The sequence below is a fragment of the Molothrus ater genome, chromosome 7, assembly GCF_012460135.2.
Source record: "Molothrus ater isolate BHLD 08-10-18 breed brown headed cowbird chromosome 7, BPBGC_Mater_1.1, whole genome shotgun sequence".
NCBI classification, from domain to species: domain Eukaryota; kingdom Metazoa; phylum Chordata; class Aves; order Passeriformes; family Icteridae; genus Molothrus; species Molothrus ater.
In genome coordinates this window covers 36,337,185-36,357,516 of record NC_050484.2, presented here as the reverse complement: position 1 = coordinate 36,357,516, position 20,332 = coordinate 36,337,185, and the positions used below count along the sequence as shown (strand labels likewise).

Below are 20,332 nucleotides of genomic sequence, written 5' to 3'. Positions count from 1 at the left end.
CCTTGACTCAGACATCAAGAACTGTTTTCCTTCGGCAAGGAAAAAGCTTTTCCATCCAATTTTGTAGCTGTACAATCGCCTGTCCAGGAGCCACAGACTGAATTCAGACACCTTTCTGCATTCTAAGAATATTGTGGAGGAAATTTTGGAATGTCAACAAGCCTGGAAATATTCCAAAATCTTTTTTACAACTAAATAAAATTAGTGACACAAAACAGCAAAGAATTAAGGCAATGTTAATGTAAAAGAAGCCAAATTTGTAGCTACTCAAATTTTTCAGGGAGCAGCTCCAAATTTCTTTTTTGAGTCAGTTTAAGTGATCCATCCTTCCTGAAAACATCCATCAGGAAAATAAAATTCCTGGGAAAAACCTGTGCAAATCAAGAGAGAACACAGCAGACTTCCCTCCTTATTTATTCCAATTGCTCACTTGGAATTTTTAGGACAATGAAGCTGCTTGACCATAGTTGTGATTTCGAAGTGGTGATATCCCAATATCACAAAAATATTTTTGTGATATTCTGAGGGGACACCCAATTGCAAAGAAATAATCCCTTTGCTTTGCCAGATCAGGAATTCTGCTCTGGGTGCTCCAACAGGGTTTTTAGGAATTCTACATTTCCCACAGCTTTAAAACAGGAGGAGGATGAGGCACTTTATAGAAAGAAAAGAATTAATTTTGTATTATTGCCAGGAGAAATAAGAGCTCTGATCAAGCAGAAAAAAAAACCAACCTCATATTTGTTCTCTATGAAAACCAGAGCTGTTCTCTATGAAATCAAGATAAGCTCAAACACACCCTGATAAGAAACTCTTGAGTTGTTTATGCACATAAAAGGTTTAAATCCAGTTCCCACCTTTCCACGTCATCCACCCAACGCTCCTTTTGACTGTGATTTTCACAGTTCTGTCCCAAAATCCAAAAAAATGTGCATTTTCCTCAGAAAACAGGGAATTAAAACTCGAGTCCTCCCCACTGGAGGGTTTTTGTGGGGTTTATTTCCAATAGTGACGGGGAAGGATTCCCATTGTAACACCCAAGGAGTTCAGGATGCACCTTTCCCGTAAACCTGCTGGGATGAAATCAGCGGCTTCTCCTTGGAGACCCTGGAGGTTCCTGGCCCGGGGGCTGTCCCAGCAGCTCTGTCTGGGGGTGCTGTGTCAGGACAGCGCCGTTGTCACCAGTGTCACCAGCGTCACCAGTGTCAGCAGGCTGGGCAGGGCGCGGCTGCCCGCGGCCGCCCTGCGCGCCTGCAGCACGGCGAACACCGCGTTGGTGGCGTTGGTGGGGATCTCCACGTTGCAGATCATGCCTTCACAGCAGGAAACACACTCCTGCTGGGACAAAAGGGTCATTAGCTCGCGGTAATTAGCAAGGGGTCATTAATTCAGGGGATTGATTCAAGGTAATTAATTCAGGGCGGTTTTAAGAGAGAAACGCGCGTTTGGCGTCACAAAGCTGAGCTGAACAGACCCATCCCGGCCAGGGCAGCAGGTGGAGCAGATATGCTAAAAACCATCCTAAAATCCAATTTATCCATGAATCAATTCTCCAAATCAGGAGTGCAGTTTTTTCCTGAAGTCGCTCATCCCCAGGTGTGTCCCCAGGCTGAGGTGGGATGTCACAGACCCGCACTGGCACTGCAGAAAACAGAGCTTCCCTTTCTAACACGCCAACTCTAAATCTGCTCTGCAACCTTTCAAGTTTCAGCTTTTTTCAAGCTGAAAAATTCTGACTCTAAAAACTTTGTTCCCACTCAGTTTTTCCCCTCCAGGTTTTGTGATCTGTGCAGAGCATGCAGAAATCCCATTGTTCCCCTGAGTAAAGCATGCAGAAATCCCACTGTTCCCATTGCAGAGCACGCAGAAATCCCACTGTTCCCCTGAGTAAAGCATGCAGAAATCCCATTGTTCCCATTGCAGAGCACGCAGAAATCCCACTGTTCCCATTGCAGAGCACGCAGAAATCCCACTGTTCCCCTGAGTAAAGCATGCAGAAACCCCATTGTTCCCATGGCAGAGCAGCTCCTGGCACATTCTCCTGCAAAAACCAGCCCTGGAATAGCCACCTCCAGCCCCAGGAGTAGGGCAGGAGTAGGGCAGGAGCAGGGCAGCAGTGGGGTACGAGTAGGGTACGAGTAGAGCAGGAGCAGAGCACAGCAGGAGCACAACAGGAGCATGGCAGGAATCGGGCAGGAGCAGGGCAGGAATAGAGCAGGAGTAGGGCACGAGTGGAGCAGGAGCAGGGTATGAGTAGAGTAGGAGCAAGGCAGAGCAGAGCAGGAGTAGGTCAGGAACACAGCAGGAGCAGGGCACGAGTAGAGCAGGAGCAAGGCAGAGCAGAGCAGTAGAGCAGGAATAGAGCAGAGGCAGAGCAGGTCAGAACACAGCAGGAGCAGGGCACGAGTAGAGCAGGAGCAGATCAGGAATAGAGTAGGAGTAGAGCAGGAGCAGGGTACGAGCAGGACACGAGCAGGCAGGGCAGGAACAGGAGCAGAGCAGGAGTAGAACACGAGCAGGCAGAGCAGAGCAGGAGTACAGCAGGAGTAGAACACGAGCAGGCAGAGCAGGAGTAGAACATGAGCAGGCAGAGCAGGGCAGGAGCAGAGCAGGAGTAGAACATGAGCAGGCAGAGCAGGAGTAGAACACGAGCAGGCAGAGCAGAGCAGGAGTACAGCAGGAGTAGGGTGTGAGTCGAGCAGGAACAGGGCAGGAGCAGGGTACAAGCAGGACACGAGCAGAACACGAGCAGGCAGGGCAGAGCAGGAGTAGAGCAGGAGCAGGACACGAGAAGAGCAGGAGCAGGACAGGAGCAGGCAGGCAGTGCTGACCGTGTGGCCGCTGTCCCCGCGGCGGTGGCAGCCCACCAGGTGACACTCCTCGCCCGTGGCGCATCTCTTGGTGACCGAGGTGCTCTCCCCGCGCGCCGTGAACAGGTGAGCGGTCAGGCAGTACCGCGTGCCTGCACAGGGGATCCGGGATTTGATCACCGTCATTAAAAGGAACTGGAGTTTGATTCCCATCATTATTAACAAATCTGGAGTTTCACTGCCATCATTAAAAGGAATCTGGAGTTTGACTGCCATCATTAAAAACATTTCTGGAGTTTGAGTCCCATCATTAAAAGCAAATCTGGAGTTTGATTCCCATCATTAAAAGGAATTCTAGAGTTTGGCTGCCATCATTAAAAACATTTCTGGAGTTTGATTCTCATCATTAAAAGGAATCTGGAGTTTGATTCCTATCATTAAAAGCAAATCTGGAGTTTGATTCCCATCATTAAAAGGAATTCTGAAGTTTGACTGCCATCATTAAAAACATTTCTGGAGTTTGATTCCCATCATTAAAAGGAATCTGGAGTTTGATTTTCATCATTATTAACAAATCTGGAGTTTGACTGCCATCATTAAAAGGAATCTGGAGTTTGACTGCCATCATTAAAAGCAAATCTGGAGTTTGACTGCCATCATTAAGAGGAATTCTGGAGTTTGATTGCCATCACTGATGCCTCAGAACAGCCTCTCACATTTACACGCAGCTCAGGAAAACATCCCCAGAAAATGCCTCTGCAGAACCATCTGCAACTTGATGAAAAGAGCATTTAGCAAGAAATTAATTCCTGTGAAACCTCAGCCGACCCTTCCAACCTCCAGCAAGGCTGCTTTGATTGGAATTACTAATTAGCACCAGCATCCACACATTTATTTTTGTTTCTCTCCTCTTTTTGGCAGCAGGCTCCTGCCAAAGAGGTTTGTTTCAAAACCAAAAGGTTGGTTTCAGGTTTGTTTCCTCATTCCTCTGCTCTGCTTCTTCCCCTTTCCCACCGTTCCCGTGAGTGTCACCAGGGTGAAAAATGAGGAAACATTTCCATTCTTTTCTGAGCTTCATCCTCCCCAGCACAGGTGTGAGCCCCTGTCAGGCAGGTCCTGCTGCTCACTAAGAACAGGAAATTTTGGGATGGCATCCAAAGGGAAGGGAATCAAGCTACAGAGGAAATTCTTCAGGTTTTTAAAACAACATCTTAAAATTAACTCTTGGGAAGCACATAATTATGTATATATACACAGAGAAACATATATAGGTAATTAATATGGATGTATTATTAAAAAGCTGCTTGAATATTATTTTTTTGGTTATATAAAACTGGGAGATGGAGGTAAGTAATTTTTCACTGTTGCTTTACACTCTGAGGAGAATAAAGCTGCACAGGAAATTCTTCAGGTTTTTTAAACAAGATTAAAATTAACTCTTGGGAAGCACATAATCATATATATACACAGAGAAATATACACAGGTAATTAATATTGATATATTAGTCAGAAATCTGTTTTTATATTAATATTTTATTGTTATATATATTATATAAATCTGAGAGAGATTGAGATAAATAATTGTTCACTGTTGCTTTACACTCTGAGGAGAATAAAGCTACACAGGAAATTCTTCAGGTGTTTTAAACAAGATTAAAATTAACTCTTGGGAAGCACATCATCATTATATACACAGAGAAACACCTATAGTTAATATTTATGTATTATTTAAAAAAACATAAATTAATATTTTTGTTATATATTATATTTTTGTTATATAATATTTTTATTATATAAAACTGAGAGAGATGGAGATAAATAGTTTTTCACTGTTGCTTTACACTCTGAGGAGAATAAAGCTACAGAGGAAATTCTTCAGGTGTTTTAAACAAGATTAAAATTAACTCTTGGGAGGCACATCATTATATATACACACAGGGAAATATACATATAATAGACGGTATTATATAATATATTAATTATAGGTAATTAATACTGATGTCTTATAAAATATTAAAATTATTTTAAATCATGTTATATTAAAATACTAATGTTAAATTCAATAACAATATTTAATTTAATATTAAAAGACTATCATTATTTTAAGTGCTGTATATTAATATTTTTGTTGTGTATTATATAAAACAGAGTGAGATGGAGATAAAGAATTTTTCACTGTTGCTTTACACTCTGGAATGGCCAAAATTGTCAGATCAGCAGAAAATTCCTGACTCAGCATTACCAAAACAAAACTGCTGGCACATTAATTAATGCCATGCATGAGCCAGCCTTCTCCAAGGGGGTGAGTCAGGGAAAAGCAAGTTTGAGCATCACAAATATTTAATATCTCCTTATCCAGCCTTACTCACTTTCAGGACACCACCTGTCCTCAGCCCATCTGTTGCAGTTGTAGTTGTCCACGGCGTTGTCACAGGTAAAGCACTTGAAACTGTTTGGGAATGGAGTGGCTTGGAAAGGGTTAAAAAAGCATTGAAACACAGTCAGTACGGAAGCACTGAGAAAAAAAAATATTCAACATGGTGCTTGTACACGCATGTATTTACAGAAATAAATCATATGTATTTACATCTTTTCACTGTTAGACAAATAAAACGAGTTTGGCAGAAAGCTTTTTTTCTCTCTCTAGGCTTGAACCTGAAGTCTATCCTCATGTTTTCACTCTCAGGGAAGAGGGAAGAGTTTATCTCCCTCCTCCTTGTGGGGCAAACATAAATCTACATTTTCCTTTGATGGAAAAACTGCATTTCCAGAGCTTGAACTCCCACTCGGAAGGAGAAGTCGCATCCTTTCAACAAAAGGTCTTTTAAAATCTCATTTCCATTATTTCAATGAACTACTGGAAGGTGCAGGGTTCATTAGGGGCAGGTATTATTTCCAGCTATTATATCCTGGCTGCTTTAACGATGCAGGTAATGCAAATGAAGGGATGGAACACTGGCGATGCCAGATAAGAGGAAGAAAAAAAAAATAAATAAATGATTCCATTAGTGCCAACTGGCTTCACAGGTCCCACGAGGTTTTTAATTACCTACAGAGCGAATTAATTGCATGCAGCAACACCTATTCCTCCCCTTACAAAACCCCCAACAAGATAAAAGACCAAAACCACCTGTTCTGGATTATTTACAAGGAAACCGCCGCACAATTTCCTCTGCAGGGAGACAGAAAATAATACAAGAACCGCCCTTAAAATGCCAAACTCCTCGTGCACTCTTTAGTCTGGCAATGGTTTGATTTATTTTCATTTAGTCAACTTGTCAAACATTGGGGACAAAGTGCTGTGGGGCGAGAAGCAGAATGTTTATTTTAAAGTTTCTGTGGAGACGAACAGCTGGAACGCAAAGGACTGGGAGGCAAATAATTGCAATTTTAAGGCAGAATTCCATAGAGAAAAAGGCCAGAATTCCACAAAAAAAAAAAAAAAGCTACTTACGGTCTAGTGGAGGCCTGATGTTGTAGAAGTTGATGTTCTCAGCTGCAGCCCAGTGTCCTGAGAGGATGAGGAAGGGGAGAACGGCCGCGGCCAGCGCGCGCCGCAACGCCCCGGTCGCGGACATCACTGTACAGGGAAACCCCCAGCCCTCAGGCCTGGAACAGCAAGGGAACACATTATTATTATTATTATTATTATTGTTTAGTGGGAATTGTGAGGATCGGAGGTGTGGGATGATGAATTTCCTGCCAAATCCCGCTGGGAGCGTGGAGATGCAGCCGGGAATGCCGGCGAGCGGCGCAAAGCTGAGCTGGTGGTGCCTTCTGCTGGCCAGAACCCCTCACACAGCGCTGGGACTTGCAAAATAAACTCAAATTCACGTTATTCCTCTCATCTATTTGTCCTCCTGAGCCTTAAAAGTGCCTCAAAAGGATCCCTAAAAATCAGCAGGATTGAGGTCCTTTAGATCCAGCTTGAAACAGTGTGGAATAAACAGCACTAAACGCAGAGAAATCTCAATTTTAACACCAACAACCAATCCCTTGCCTGAGATAAATAAACTTCACTTCACACAAGCTGCATCATCTGAATTTTAAGTGCACTTCGCACTGCCACAGCATTAACATTTGTAAGTGTAAACTCAATTTATTTATTTTTAAGTGCATCCCAAGGGAAGGCTAAGGAAGATGGCACAGACGTGTTGGAGAAGGGCAGGGTGGAAAGTTCACATGGATGAGATGCAATCACCCAAAAATCCATTTATTAGGGGCCCCCTGGGAAGGCTTTAGAGAGAAGAACTGAGCATTTTGCTCGGGTTGGTATTCAGATTTCCACACCTCCAGACAAATGCAGGGAATTGTGGCAAATTCCAGCGACCCTGGAGCCTGGTTCAGATATTACAAATCACAGCCTCGCTCCTCCCATGCAAATTCCCAGCAGGACAAACAAGCTGGAGTGGAGGCTCCTGCCAAACCAGAGCCAAAGGCATTCCCTCCAAACTTCCAGGCACACCCTGGCCAGGCTGGAAATGGAGCTCAGCAGAGAATTCCAGGAAATTCCCTCTTTTCCCTGTGGCTTTTTGGATTGGTTGGGGTTTTTCCTTTTCCAGTGGAGATGGTTTTGCCAACCAAGCAAACAACAGAATTTTAGGAATTGTGAATTTTATTGTGAATTTAACCATACTGCTTGAGATCTCCTTAATTAAACCTTGGGTTTATGGATATATTTCAGGAGAAATTCCAAAGTCCCAGCCTACCTCTGCTCCCTGTGTACTTCCAAGTCTCTTTTCCATAGGATGGTCCAGATTTCTTCTGGCTGCAGCCCAGGATCTGAAGGATTAAGCAGAAGAATCTGTGGAGAACAAACAGCAGCAGATCATCAAAATTCGGTTTTCAAGACACACAAATTAGCATTAAATTAAGATAAAACCCAGGATTTTATAACGAAATATTTGCAGAAGCACTTGAACTACACAATACGGCTCCCACTGAGAGCTGTGGCACTGCAGAAATTGAAATTCCCTCCTTCCTGGGGTAGTCCAGTGCCATAAAAGACAAATAAAAGACAAAAAGTGAGGGAATGAGGCTCAGCCCACCCCTGAGGATGAGTTTCCTCCACTGCTGAGGGGATGGCCTGGGTGGGACCACACCAGGGAACATTCCCATTCCACAGATATCCCAACTCTCCCCGGGAATTTTCTGCCCAAAACAGAAGCACAGATCAGCAGCAAGGGAACCTGAGGGAGTGAAGACAAACCAATGAACAAACAGTTCCCCCCAGTGTGTGGAGCTGATCCAACTCCTGGAATTCCAAGCCACTCCAAGGCTGCAACTTCCAGAGCCACATTCCTGATCCCAATCACCTCATCCTTGTGCCCCTGCACCATCGGGGATGCAGATTTCCTGACTCCAAAAAGGCTCCAAACCTTAAAAAAGCTTGAGGGATGTTGGTTACCAGATGAGAAGAGTCTTTTCTGTGCCTCCTCTTCACTCTCCTTCCTGGATCCCTTGCAAATAACTGTTTATCCTGGAATTCCAGGATGGAAGGGAATTTAAAGCTCATCCAGTTCCACCTCCCTTCCACTTCCACGCCTTCAGCTTGCTCCAAGCCCTTCCAGCCTGGCCTGGGACACTTAAATCCTTGCAATATCCTTATTATATACTTGGAATAGCTCGAGCCACCCAGTTTTGATCAAGAATTTCACAAAATTACAGTGTATTTCAAGCACTTTTAAATTATTTCTGCGGGAAGGGAGGGAATTGAATACTCCAACATTTCCAAGGCTTCTCTCCTTGTCCTGCCGGCTCAAGGAAATTCTGCCTTTATGGGCTGTAACTGGATCTGAAGCACCTGGGCAGAAATAAAAGGCACAATTCCACTTGTGCCAGTTTGCTGCAGACCCCCCTGCTCCCCCTCCCCTGGGCTCCTCTGGCTTCTTCTCGTGCCAAATGGAAAATCTGAGGGAATATAAACACAAAAAAAAAGCGACTCTGGCTGGGGGCAAGGCTCAGCAATCGACCTCCCAATCTGATGTAGTCAAAGGTGTCCTTGTTTGCCAATAAATAATGGATGTTGTTTGCCATGGCTTGGTTACACAGCTGCACCACAAGGGCGTTCTCCAGTCAAATAAGAAAATATTGGCCCCAAAAATGGCTTTCATATCTCACCCAGGATCTTTCAAAAGCTTGTTTTCTTCCCAGAGCCTTATCTCTGCCGAGCTGGCAGATAATATTATCTAGCAGAGTGAGTAAATGTTTCATTAGGCCCAATTAGGAGCTCTCATTAATGAGGGTGGGGGGAAATGTCACCACATGGAAGATTAACTTATATAAACAGGAGCAAACAGGGAGCTCCGGCTTTCCTGGGGTAGGGAAGACAACCCAAAAGGGAAGGGCCGGGCGCTATTAGAAACCCCTGTGGCTAAAACCCATTTCAAGAAAACAGCCAGGAACACAATGGCTGAAATAATTAAAATATTCCAGAAGGCTGGGACCTTGCAGGGTGTGATGGAAAAAAGTGGGAAGCAGCATCCCTGCTTTCTGATTTTACTGAAAATTCCAGCCTGTTTTTCCTGGCAGGCTCAGTGGAGGATTAGCAGATTGAACATCAGATATGGAATGCAAATGAAACTTCCTGCTGCCATCCAGAAAGCAATTTTCAGGTGCTCTTGGATAACTGCAAACGCTTCTGTTGAGCTTGTTCAGTTGGACTTCGGGACACGGGAGCTCCACAGGCAGAAAGGAATTTTCTGTTTGGGGCTGGAAAGGTAAAACCCAACAGCTGGCGTGGCCCTGCCACAAATCCCAAAGGGCACAGAGGAAATTCAGCTTGGCTGAAAGGGCAGAAAGAGCTCCCTGGCTGCCCCTTTCTCAGGTTCTCCTCTGGAGACCGTTTAATTCCTGCAAAACTCAGCCAGAGAACAAGTGGCAGAACAAATTTTTTAAAAAAACCCAAAATTTTCTTTAGGAAACAAGCAGACACATTTAAAATGAAAAGGTGGGGAAAAGCGAGTATTTTGACTTAATTAAATAAAGATTAATAATTAAATAATTAAATAGAGATTAAAGCACCCCAAAAATTATTGCAGACCTGTAAATTTAAAACTCTTTGCTATGGAAGTTTTATCTTCTTTTCCCCCTGCTGAGTTAAGTCTGTATTTTTTTCACTTTTTGCCTCACAGCATGTTGTTATTAGCACAACACACCCCAGAAAAAATGGGTTTTACATCACACTGACAGACATCTGCAAGGAGCAACAGTGACAGAATCCAAGTGAACTCATCCACCGGATCTTCAACCACCACAATTTCCTTTGGCTGCACCCAGAACCCCTCTTGGAACTAAAATTTGGCCTTAATTACCAGGAATTGCCAAGTTCCTTATCTGAGATCTTGTAAAAGTGAGGCACAACATGGTTTTAGCTCGGGGCAGGATGTTGGCATGGGAGGTGCCTGACTGCACCAAGCACATGAGATGATTTCAGAAAGAAAATAATCCCTGATGAACACGATAAACCCGGGAAGCATCACTGGGGGGAAGGATTTGTGAGCTGAAAACAGGGAATGAAAAGTGCATTATTCCCTTCACAGCTCAAACTGACATTCAGCTTAAAATCCAGAACCCCCCATCGTGCATGGATGGATTTTCCCCATGTGGAAAATAATTCATTTTGTCTAAAAATCCAGTAATGAGATTAAATTTCTGCCAGTTTTCCATTTCCTCAAAGAGCTGAGCTTTGCCAAACCTCTGGATGGCCAAAAGTTGAGTTTGGAACACAAACTCACTTTTATACATCACCTGCAGCTGGTTTAAATCTCCCCCTCACCTGTGCAAGGCTGGAAATTGGAATTTAATATGGCTCTGGAGAAAAAGGATTACAGGAATAAGCAGCTTTTCTTTTTTTCTTGTGTTCCACAAAATTAAATGTACAGGCCCCAAATAGGTTTCATCCTATAGTTAAAAAGAATATATATATTTTTAAAAGAATATATCCTTTTAAAAGAATATAATATATTCACATATATAAAAAGATATATAATACATATATTCATTAAATCTTTTAAAATAATATAATTTTGTTAAAATAATATAATATAATATATTTTTATAAAAATAAAATATAATTAAAATAATAAAATATTGTTCATCCTGCTGTAGGCTTTTACAGGGAGAACTGAAGGGTGGAGTTGGTGGGGGTAATAATTGCTGCATTCACATGGTTGAGTTTTGTAAATTGAATTTTTCCTTCTGCACAAAAAAGCTGTGATTTCATGGCTGAGTTTTGTAAATTCAATTTTTCCTTCTGCACAAATAAGCCGTGCTCTCATGGTTGAGTTTCGTCCATTCAATTTCTCTTTTAGGGTTTTTTTTTAAGCCTGGAGAATTCTACAGAACAAAATTACCCAGCCAGGGGAAATCTCCCCCTTCCACAATGCCAGGGAAAGACAGAGGAAGCAATAAACTTTATTACAGAGGGGAAAAAGAGGTTCAGCAACCTTTTGAAATAAGAGAAGTTGATGCTGCAATTCTGGGCTCTCACTTACCCACCATGAAAGGACTTTGGGGGCTGAAAAGGGAAAAAAACCAGAGCCAACATTCCTGACAATTGAGGGGATGTTTAATGGTCAGGATAAAGGGATGCTGCTCCAAAAAACCTCCTCAGTGCCTGCAGGAATTACCTTAAAATATCCTAAATATTGTCATACCTACAAACAAATGGATGCAGCAGCTGAAGGGTGGAAAATTGTGCATCTGCTCCCTTCCTCTGCCTCTCATAGAGGAGAATTCCACCTTGGAAGATAATATAATATCTGAATATGTATATATAAAATAGGTGTATATATAAATATATATATTCATTCCATCTTTTAAAATAATATATTCATACATATATAATTATATATATATTCATTCCATCTTTTAAAAGTATATATTCACATATATATAAATATATATAATACATATATTCATTCCATCTTTTAAAATAATATCATATATTCATATATATATAATTATATATAATATATATATTCATTCCATCTTTTAAAAGAATATATTCATATATATAAATATATACAATACATATATTCATTCCATTGTTTAAAAGAATATATTCATATATAAAATATATATATAATTCATATATCCATTCAATATTTTAAAAGAATATAATATATTCATACATATATAATTATATATCATATATATATTCATTTCATCTTTTAAAAGAATATAATATATTCATACATATAATATATATATATATACACATTCCATGTTTTAAACGAATATAATATATTCATATACATAAATTAATCTATCCATTCATGTGATTGAAGATATTCATTCATCCTGCCCTGTCTCCCTCCCTCATCATCTCCCAAAATCCTTGACTGCTTAAGGTCATTTAATGGAAGGAATTTCTGGCCTGGGATAATGGGTGTAATTAATGAAAATTAACAGAATTAACAAAAGGAAATTGAATATATTATTAGAAATAACGAAAATTTAACTTTCTCTTCAGTTTCAACACAAAGGCCGATTAGTTTGGAGTACAGAACTCCAGAATAAATCAATATTTTTTGCGTATCGTGCTGCTTTCCCCTGGATTTCAGGAGTTATAGGAACAAAAAGAAAATGCAGAGAAGACCCTGAAGATGAAGAGCTGCAACTTGATGGAAAAATTGAGAATTCCTCATCTTGGGAAAGGAGCAGGGATGTGGGAGAGGGCAGCGAGAGCAGGGCAGGGGTGGAGGGAGGAGGCGCCACAAATGCCAGAGCTCCCAAACAAAGAGCAGGGAGCACTTAGGGAACAGGGAAAAGGGTTTGTGCTTTGCCATCTGCTGCCAAATTTTGGGATTTTGGGATGTTGGATGTCAACCCAGATGCTTGGGAGAGATCTGGGAGTTTCCTCCTCCAGGCTTGGAATAAATGATGGGATTGGGGTTGAGAGGGAGCTGAAGGCTCATCCCAACCCAGCCTGCCCAGCTGCCACCGCCCCAGGCTGCTCCAAACCCATCCAGCCTGGCCTGGGACGCTGCCAGTCAAATCACACATCCCTGCACGCAGAAATAACCCAATTTACAAAATTCAACCATGAGAACACAGCTTGCTTTATGCCGGAGAAAAGATTCAATTTACAAAATTCAACCATGAAACCACAGCTTTTTTTATGCCGGAGAAAAGATTCAATTTACAAAATTCAACCATGGAAACACAGCTTTTTTATGCAGAAGGAAAAATTCAATTTACGAAACTCAACCATGAAACCACAGCTTTTTTTAGGCAGGAGAAAAAACTGAATTTACAAAATTCGGCCATGAAAACACAGCTTTTTTTATGCAGAAGAAAAAACCGAATTTACAAAATTCGGCCATGAAACCACAGCTTTTTTTAAGCAGAAGAAAAAACCGAATTTAGAAAATTCGGCCATGAAAACACAGCTTTTTTTATGCCGGAGAAAAGATTCAATTTACAAAATTTAACCATGAAACCACAGCTTTTTTATGCAGAAGGAAAAATCCAATTTACAAACTTTAACCATGAAACCATAGGTTTTTTATGCAGAAGGAAAAATTCAGTTTACAAAACTCAACCATGAGAACACAGCAATTATTACCCCACCAACTGCACACCCACCCTTCAGTTCTCCCTGTAAAAACCCACAGCAGGATGAGCAATAAAATCTACAGGATGAGACCTATTTGGGGGCTGGTGCTCCTCTGATGGATTGAGAACAGTCCTGAAAGCAAAAATCCCATTAAAATATTCATCAGCTTCTTCCAAATAACTCAAATCACAAAAATAATCTAGAAACAATTATGGCGGGAAGGATTTTAAGGTCAAAAAACAAACTCGTTGGCCAAGAGGAGAATAAAAATTTTTACTTTTCCTCACAGGACAAGGAATGAACGCAGAATTAAAAATTTCATGTAATATTGCTTTTCGCAGCTATCTAAACATAAAAACACCATTTTTTCCTCGACCAGAATGAGGAGATTTTGCTTTTGTAGCCATTTAAGCATAAAAACACCAATTTTGCCTGGACCAGAGTGAGGAGATGCTGGAGCAGGGGTGGAATTCTCTTATCAGACACTGCAGAAACAGCACAAAGTGCTGGGCAAAGATAAAGTTCTCCAGCTGCTGTTATCAAAAATGGGGTCAAAAAGTTAACTCAGGCAGGGGTTTATGGCTTAAGCCCTTAAAATAAAGCCAAATTTGGAGAGGAAAAAGGGGCACTGTGAGACGTGAGGCAAAGACAAGAGAGGAGATATGGAAAGGGCTGGACCAAGAGCAGATTAATGGAAATAACCTGAATAATCAATAGCCAGGCACAAGAAAATTAATTAACTGCTAGATGAGCCCCCACAGAAATGATTCCAAATGAGTAATTAGCGTTATTCATAATAAGCTTTAAGTGCTCTCCAAAAAGTCAATATCAAGCAAGGGAAAATGTCAATTTATTACGTTAAGACACATAATACATAAAACCTCATGAATAAGGCATATATTAAATAAAACCTAATAAATAAGACATATAATAAATAAAACCTAATAAATAAGACACATAACAAATAAAACCTAATAAAACCTAATAAATTGACATTCAAGTATCAATTTAATAGGTTAAGACTTGGAAGGATCCAATTTCCAACCTGCAAACATCTCCCATGCAAGGCAACTCCCCAGCCTTCTCATTTTGCCAATATTAAGGAATAATTTCACACCTTAAACGTTATTTTATCCTTGGCAGACTGGGAGGTACTTGCAGGCAGCCAGAAATGTTGTGTTTTTGTGGACACACATGGAATTTTACAATTAATAACCTCAAAAGAAGCAGATTTGGTGGGAAAAAGTCAAATCCTAAGTACCAGGCCCCCAAATTATATATATATATATATATATATATATATATATACACACACACATATATATATATAATTATAAATAAATTTATTTAATTTTTATATAATTATAGATTTTAATAAAAATATATTATATAAATAAAATGATGTAATATATAAATATATAAATGTATATTTCTATATAAATAGATATTCTAGAGAGAATATATATAGAACAGAATACCATATAATACAATAAATATAATACAATTAATATAATATAGTAGTAATATATTATGCAAATAATATATTATATAAATATATAGAAATATATATTTTTTCTTTCAAAATCCAGTTATTAATATTTCAAAATCCAATATACAATTTAGTGAGATTATGGCCATTCCTAAGGAACAGAAACAGCCAGGATTTACCTAACCAGTGCTGAAATTAAAGGAAAAAGGAACATTTTGTCCATGGAAAATGGAGAGCCATGGGAATTCCTGCAGAGCAGAAGGAAAAGCCTCCAGGTGATGACCACAAGGACCCTTATTGATAAACCAGGATGAATTTAATCCAGTTAGGGCTGGATTTACACTCAGGTGTAAATCTGGTGTAGAGCTGGGAACCAGAACCAGGCTGTTTCTCCATCTTCATGACCATTCTGAATAAAAATCTTTAGAAAACAAATGCTACATCCACGAGCTCCCCACACTGTGCCACCCCAAGGAGCAGCAATTTTGTTGCTGGGATCATCTCCTGCCCCTATTTGCTAAATTCCCCCGAACTGGCAGAATTCCCTAAGCCTGGAATGGCTCCAGGACCAGAACACTGACAGCATTTGCAGCCTTCTGGCCCCTCTTCAAAGGCTGGGGAAAACAGGGTGGGGTGGAAAATAAAATAAAATAATCCCAACTTAATGATGAGCAGAGCTGCAGAATCCCATCCAGGTGAAATCCTCCTGCTTTGTGCCACAGGTACCTCCCGGGCCTGGAAAGCTGGGACAGCAGCCCTTGGCACCAGGAGCACCTGGGATGCTTGCTCCTCCTCACCCTGCTGGGGGAATTTTTCGTTATTTTGCTCCATTTTTTTGTTAATTTTTGTTATTTTGCTCCATTTTTTGTTATTCTGCTCCAGGTTGGAGGTTCTGGGGCCGGGACAAGGTAGGGAAATGGAAGCTTGGCTGTGTCCTCCCAATGCCCCCCAAAAAAAATTCCACATTTTCTTACTTGATTTGTGGGTTTGGGGCTCATCCATTATTTCTCATTATTTCTGTCAGATCTGAATGTTTTACCCCCTCCTTAAGAAACAGTGAGAGGAAGGAGCAGAAATCAGGTGTGGAAGAGAAGGAAAACCCAAGATGAGCCTTGAGAGAGCACAAATCCCAGGGGAAATATCTTCACTCTGAACTCTTACACTGAATTCTGCTCCATTTTTTGTTGTTATTCTGCTCCAGGTTGGAGGTTCTGGGGTTGGGAAAAGGCAGGGAGATGAAGGCGTGGCTGTGTCCTCCCAATGCCCCAAAATTCTACATTTGCTTACTTGATTTGTGGTTTCTGGGGTCATCCATCATTTCTCTTTATTCTCTTTGCTCTCCTCATTATTCCTGGGAAATCTGAATGTTTTACCCCCTCCTCAAGAAACAGTGAGAGGAAGGAGCAGAAATCAGGCATGGAAGAGAAGGAAAACCCAAGATGAGCCTTGAGAGAGCACAAATCCCAGGGGAAATATCTTTACACTGAATTCCTCAAGATCTCACTCCCAATGCCAAACAAAAAGCTCTCCTGGACTTCCTGCAAATCCAGGAATCTTTCTGTGCTCCCTATTTCCTTATTTTTCTGAGCTGCAAAAATTTTATCGTTCTCTATTATAAATTTATTATTATTATCCAATTAAAATTTTATTATTAATATGCTATTAGAATTTTTTATTATTATTATTATTGTTGTGGTTGTTGTTGATGTTGTTTTCCCCAATATTCCCTGATTTTACAACTCCCTATTCCATATATATATATATATAAATAAAAATACATATTAAAATAAAATTTAAAAATATATAATATATAAGCTGTATTTATTTTTTAAAATATATTTTAATATATTTTTATATATTTCTATATATAGTATAGAGAAATAGATATTATTTATATATTTTAAATATAAATATATATAAAAATAAAATGTAAAAATATCTATCAATATATAAATATATTAAACTTATATATGAACTATATATACAATTATATATATAAAATTATATATAATTATATAAAATTATATATAAAAATTATATATAAAATTATATAAAAATTATATATAAAAATTATATATATTAAAAACTACTCCTTGAAATGTCAGCTATTCCAACATTGAGAATTGGGACAAATAACACCTATAAAGTGCTGAGCTGCCCACTGACTGTGATATAACTGTAAATAAACCCCAAAAAAACCCCTTTATTTGATATTTTGGATTGAACTGAAAGAACTGCTGTTTGGGTGAAGACACTGGAACACTCTAGGAAATGTTTGAAATTACAACATGTGAAATTTGGAGTTCTCCACAATTCACACATGGGGTAAGAACAAAATATTCTCACTTTTTGGAGGCAATCTGCACCTAAACACACCGGTTCCACCAGATTGCTGCTGCTGGACCCCAAAGGTTGTGAGGCTTCCTGCAAAAATTCTCTGTCAGAACCACATCCCACACACCTGCCACTGTAAAGCCAGGCTTAATCCTGGCTACAAAGAATAAAACCTGCCCTGCCTCGTCAGCCTTTGCTTATCCAGGCCTGACATTGACTGAGAAATCAGAATCCCAATGCTGCTGCTCCATAATCCCTTTGCTCACAGACCTCTGCAGATGTGGTGTTTTGCTTGTGAAAATGCTGAACACGATTTCAAGGCTTCACTTATCACAACAAATGTCCCAGCTGCTGGAAAATATCCCTCTGTGCTGGGCGTCTGGCACAACTGGGACATTTCCTCCCAGCAGTGCTGAAAAAGGGTTGGGTTTTTCCATCCACTGTATAAAAATCCCACAGAAATCCTCTACAATCCCACAAACATCATCATACTTTTCTGTTTGGGATTTTACTTCTTAGAAATCCTCTACGTTGTCACAAACATATCACACTTTCCTCTCTCCACGTTCCCACAAATGTTACACTTTTCCCTTTGGGATTTTACTTTTAAGTAATCCTCTACAATCCCACAAATGTAGTCACATGTTTTTGTTTGGGATTTTAGTTTTTCAGAATCTTCTACAATCCAAGAAACATCATCACACTTCTCCCTTTGGGATTTTACTTTTTAAAAATCCTCCACATTCCCACAAACATCATCACACCTTTCCCTTTGGGATTTTACTTTTAGAAATCCTCTACATGTTGTCACAATTTTCTGTTTGGGATTTTACTTTTTTGGAATCCTCTACATTCCCACAAATGTCACACTTTTCCCTTTGGGATTTTACTTAGAAATCCTCTACAATCCCACAAAAATCACACGCAAATCTGTTTGGGATTTTACTTTTTAGAAATCCTCTACACTGCCACAAATGTCACACTTTTCTATTTGGGATTTTACTTTTTAGAAATCCTGTACATTCCCACAAACATCATCACACTTTTCCTTTAGGGATCTTACTTTTTAACCAACGTGTCCTAATAAACACCAAATGGTTCTTGTGCTGCATTTTCTGATGAACTCAAATATAAACCCAGGGAATTATTTAATGTGAGGGAGGCTGCCCAGAGAGGCTGTGGCTGGCCCTGGATCCCTGGTATGTCCCAGGCCAGGCTGGAGCACCCTGGGATAGGGGCAGGGGGCTCAAACCAGAGGATCCATGAGCTCCCTTTTAATCCAAACTGCTCCATAATTTAAGAAAAAGACAGAAAGAAAAAGCAAATCCAAAATCTCTGTCCTTCCACCACATTTTTAACATTTGTACGGTGCAGGGGCAAAACGCCCAAGCTTCACCCACAGGATTAATTGCACACAAATTCCTAAAGATCTGCATAATGAATTTTTGCGTAAAAAGTGGCAGGATGGGGAATTATTTGGGGCAGAACTGAAGCACTGATCCAGCAACTCAGCATCCCCAAAAGCCCTGGGACAGGGCAAGGAGGAGCTGGGGGCGTGAGGAGTAGGAAAAGGCTTTGGGCAGGAGGCAGCAGGAGTGTGGCAGCCCCAGGTGACACAAATCCCAGGAAATCCCACTTTTCCAGCCCCATTCCCTCCCCAGCTGTGTAAATGTCTCACAAACAGAGCAGGAACTCGGGAGCAGCTCAGGCTCTGTGTTGTCCCAGAGCCGAACTCCAGTTTGCCCTAAAACCAAGGCTGGCCTTTCCCTGCCACTCCCAGCCCTTCCTGGGGAGCTGCCTCGCATTCCTGACGTGTTTTGGGGCTGGCTCACCTGAAATCCTAGAACCCAGCCCCTGCTGCAGGCAAAGCCTGAAGGGTTCTGGCAGCAGAGCCAGGGAAGGGTGGGGACAGTCCCCAAAAAAATCCCCCAAATTTGGGAGGCACAGCCTGCTGGGTTTGACCTGGGTGTGCTGGTGACACTGCAGGGACTGGGGACAAGGGATGGAGGGACAGGAGCCAGGGAATGGCTCCCAGTGCCAGAGGGCAGGGATGGGTGGGACATTGGGAATTGGGAATTCCTGGCTGGGCTGGGATTCCCAGAGCAGCTGGGGCTGCCCCTGGATCCCTGGCAGTGCCCAAGGCCAGGCTGGAGCACCCTGGGATGGGGAAGGTGTCCCTGGCATGGCAGGGGTGGCACGGGATGGGATTTAAGGTCCTTCCCGACCCTAACCTGGCTGGGATTCCATAATTCTCTTCAGGCAAAGAGAAAGCAGAAACTGGTGAGGAACAGAGCAATCAAAGAGCTCAGGAACTCAGATTTGGAAAATCCAGACACGTGGAAAGAGAAAATCCAAGAGGAGAGACTGTGCCTCAGGAGAAGGGAAAGTGGGAAGAACCAGGCCTGGAGCACTGTGAGGAGTAAGGAATTCTGACGTTCCCACCCTGGGCACTCACATTTACCATAATTCACATTTTAATGTGGATTTAATCCAGGAAAAGGCCTTGGAAGAGGCCAGAGAGGTTCGGGGTGCCCATCCCTGGAGGTTTCCCAGGAATTCTGGAGGTGGCACTCAGGGCTCTGGGCTGGGGACAAGGTGGGCATCGGGCACAGCTGGGACTCCATGGGCTGGGAGGGCTTTTCCAAACCTTTTCCTGGGGTTCCATAACCTCTTTCCTTGCTTCTGTAATTTTTTTTTTTGGGTGGGATTAGCCAGAAGATGAAGGCAGAGTTGCCCAGATGGAAGCTGGAGGTGAAATCTTGCATTTGAATCTTCATGTACAACAAAACACACCCAAATGAGCCACTCCAAAATCCTGGATGCACACAGATAATGTATAATGTACACTATATAATAAAATAATAGAAAATGCAAAATATATATAATAATTATTATGTGCTTATATACATTATATATTATATGTATTATATAATATATATTACAATTATATATATTACATATTATATACTATATATAACAGTATACGTAATATATATTATAGATAGTGCTATATTATAGATCTTTTATAGATAGATCTATATTATTGATCTTATATAACATATATAAGATACATTATATATAATGATATATCAATATATTGATATGATATAATAATATGATACCTCATATATAATGTAC

The 20,332-nt window shown here is 40.8% G+C and overlaps 1 protein-coding gene across 1 annotated transcript; it reads right to left on the bottom strand.

The window, feature by feature from the left end:
• LYPD6B (LY6/PLAUR domain containing 6B) lies at positions 1-19,911 on the bottom strand. Its single transcript, XM_036386938.1, has 6 exons — positions 19,842-19,911; positions 7,520-7,614; positions 6,265-6,419; positions 5,180-5,278; positions 2,832-2,962; positions 1-1,335 (listed from the first exon to the last, which is right to left on the bottom strand). The coding sequence occupies exons 1-6, from the start codon at positions 19,857-19,859 to the stop codon at positions 1,162-1,164; spliced, it is 672 nt and encodes a 223-aa protein (XP_036242831.1). The 5' UTR covers positions 19,860-19,911; the 3' UTR covers positions 1-1,161.
• Between the last annotated feature and the right edge of the window lie 421 nt (positions 19,912-20,332).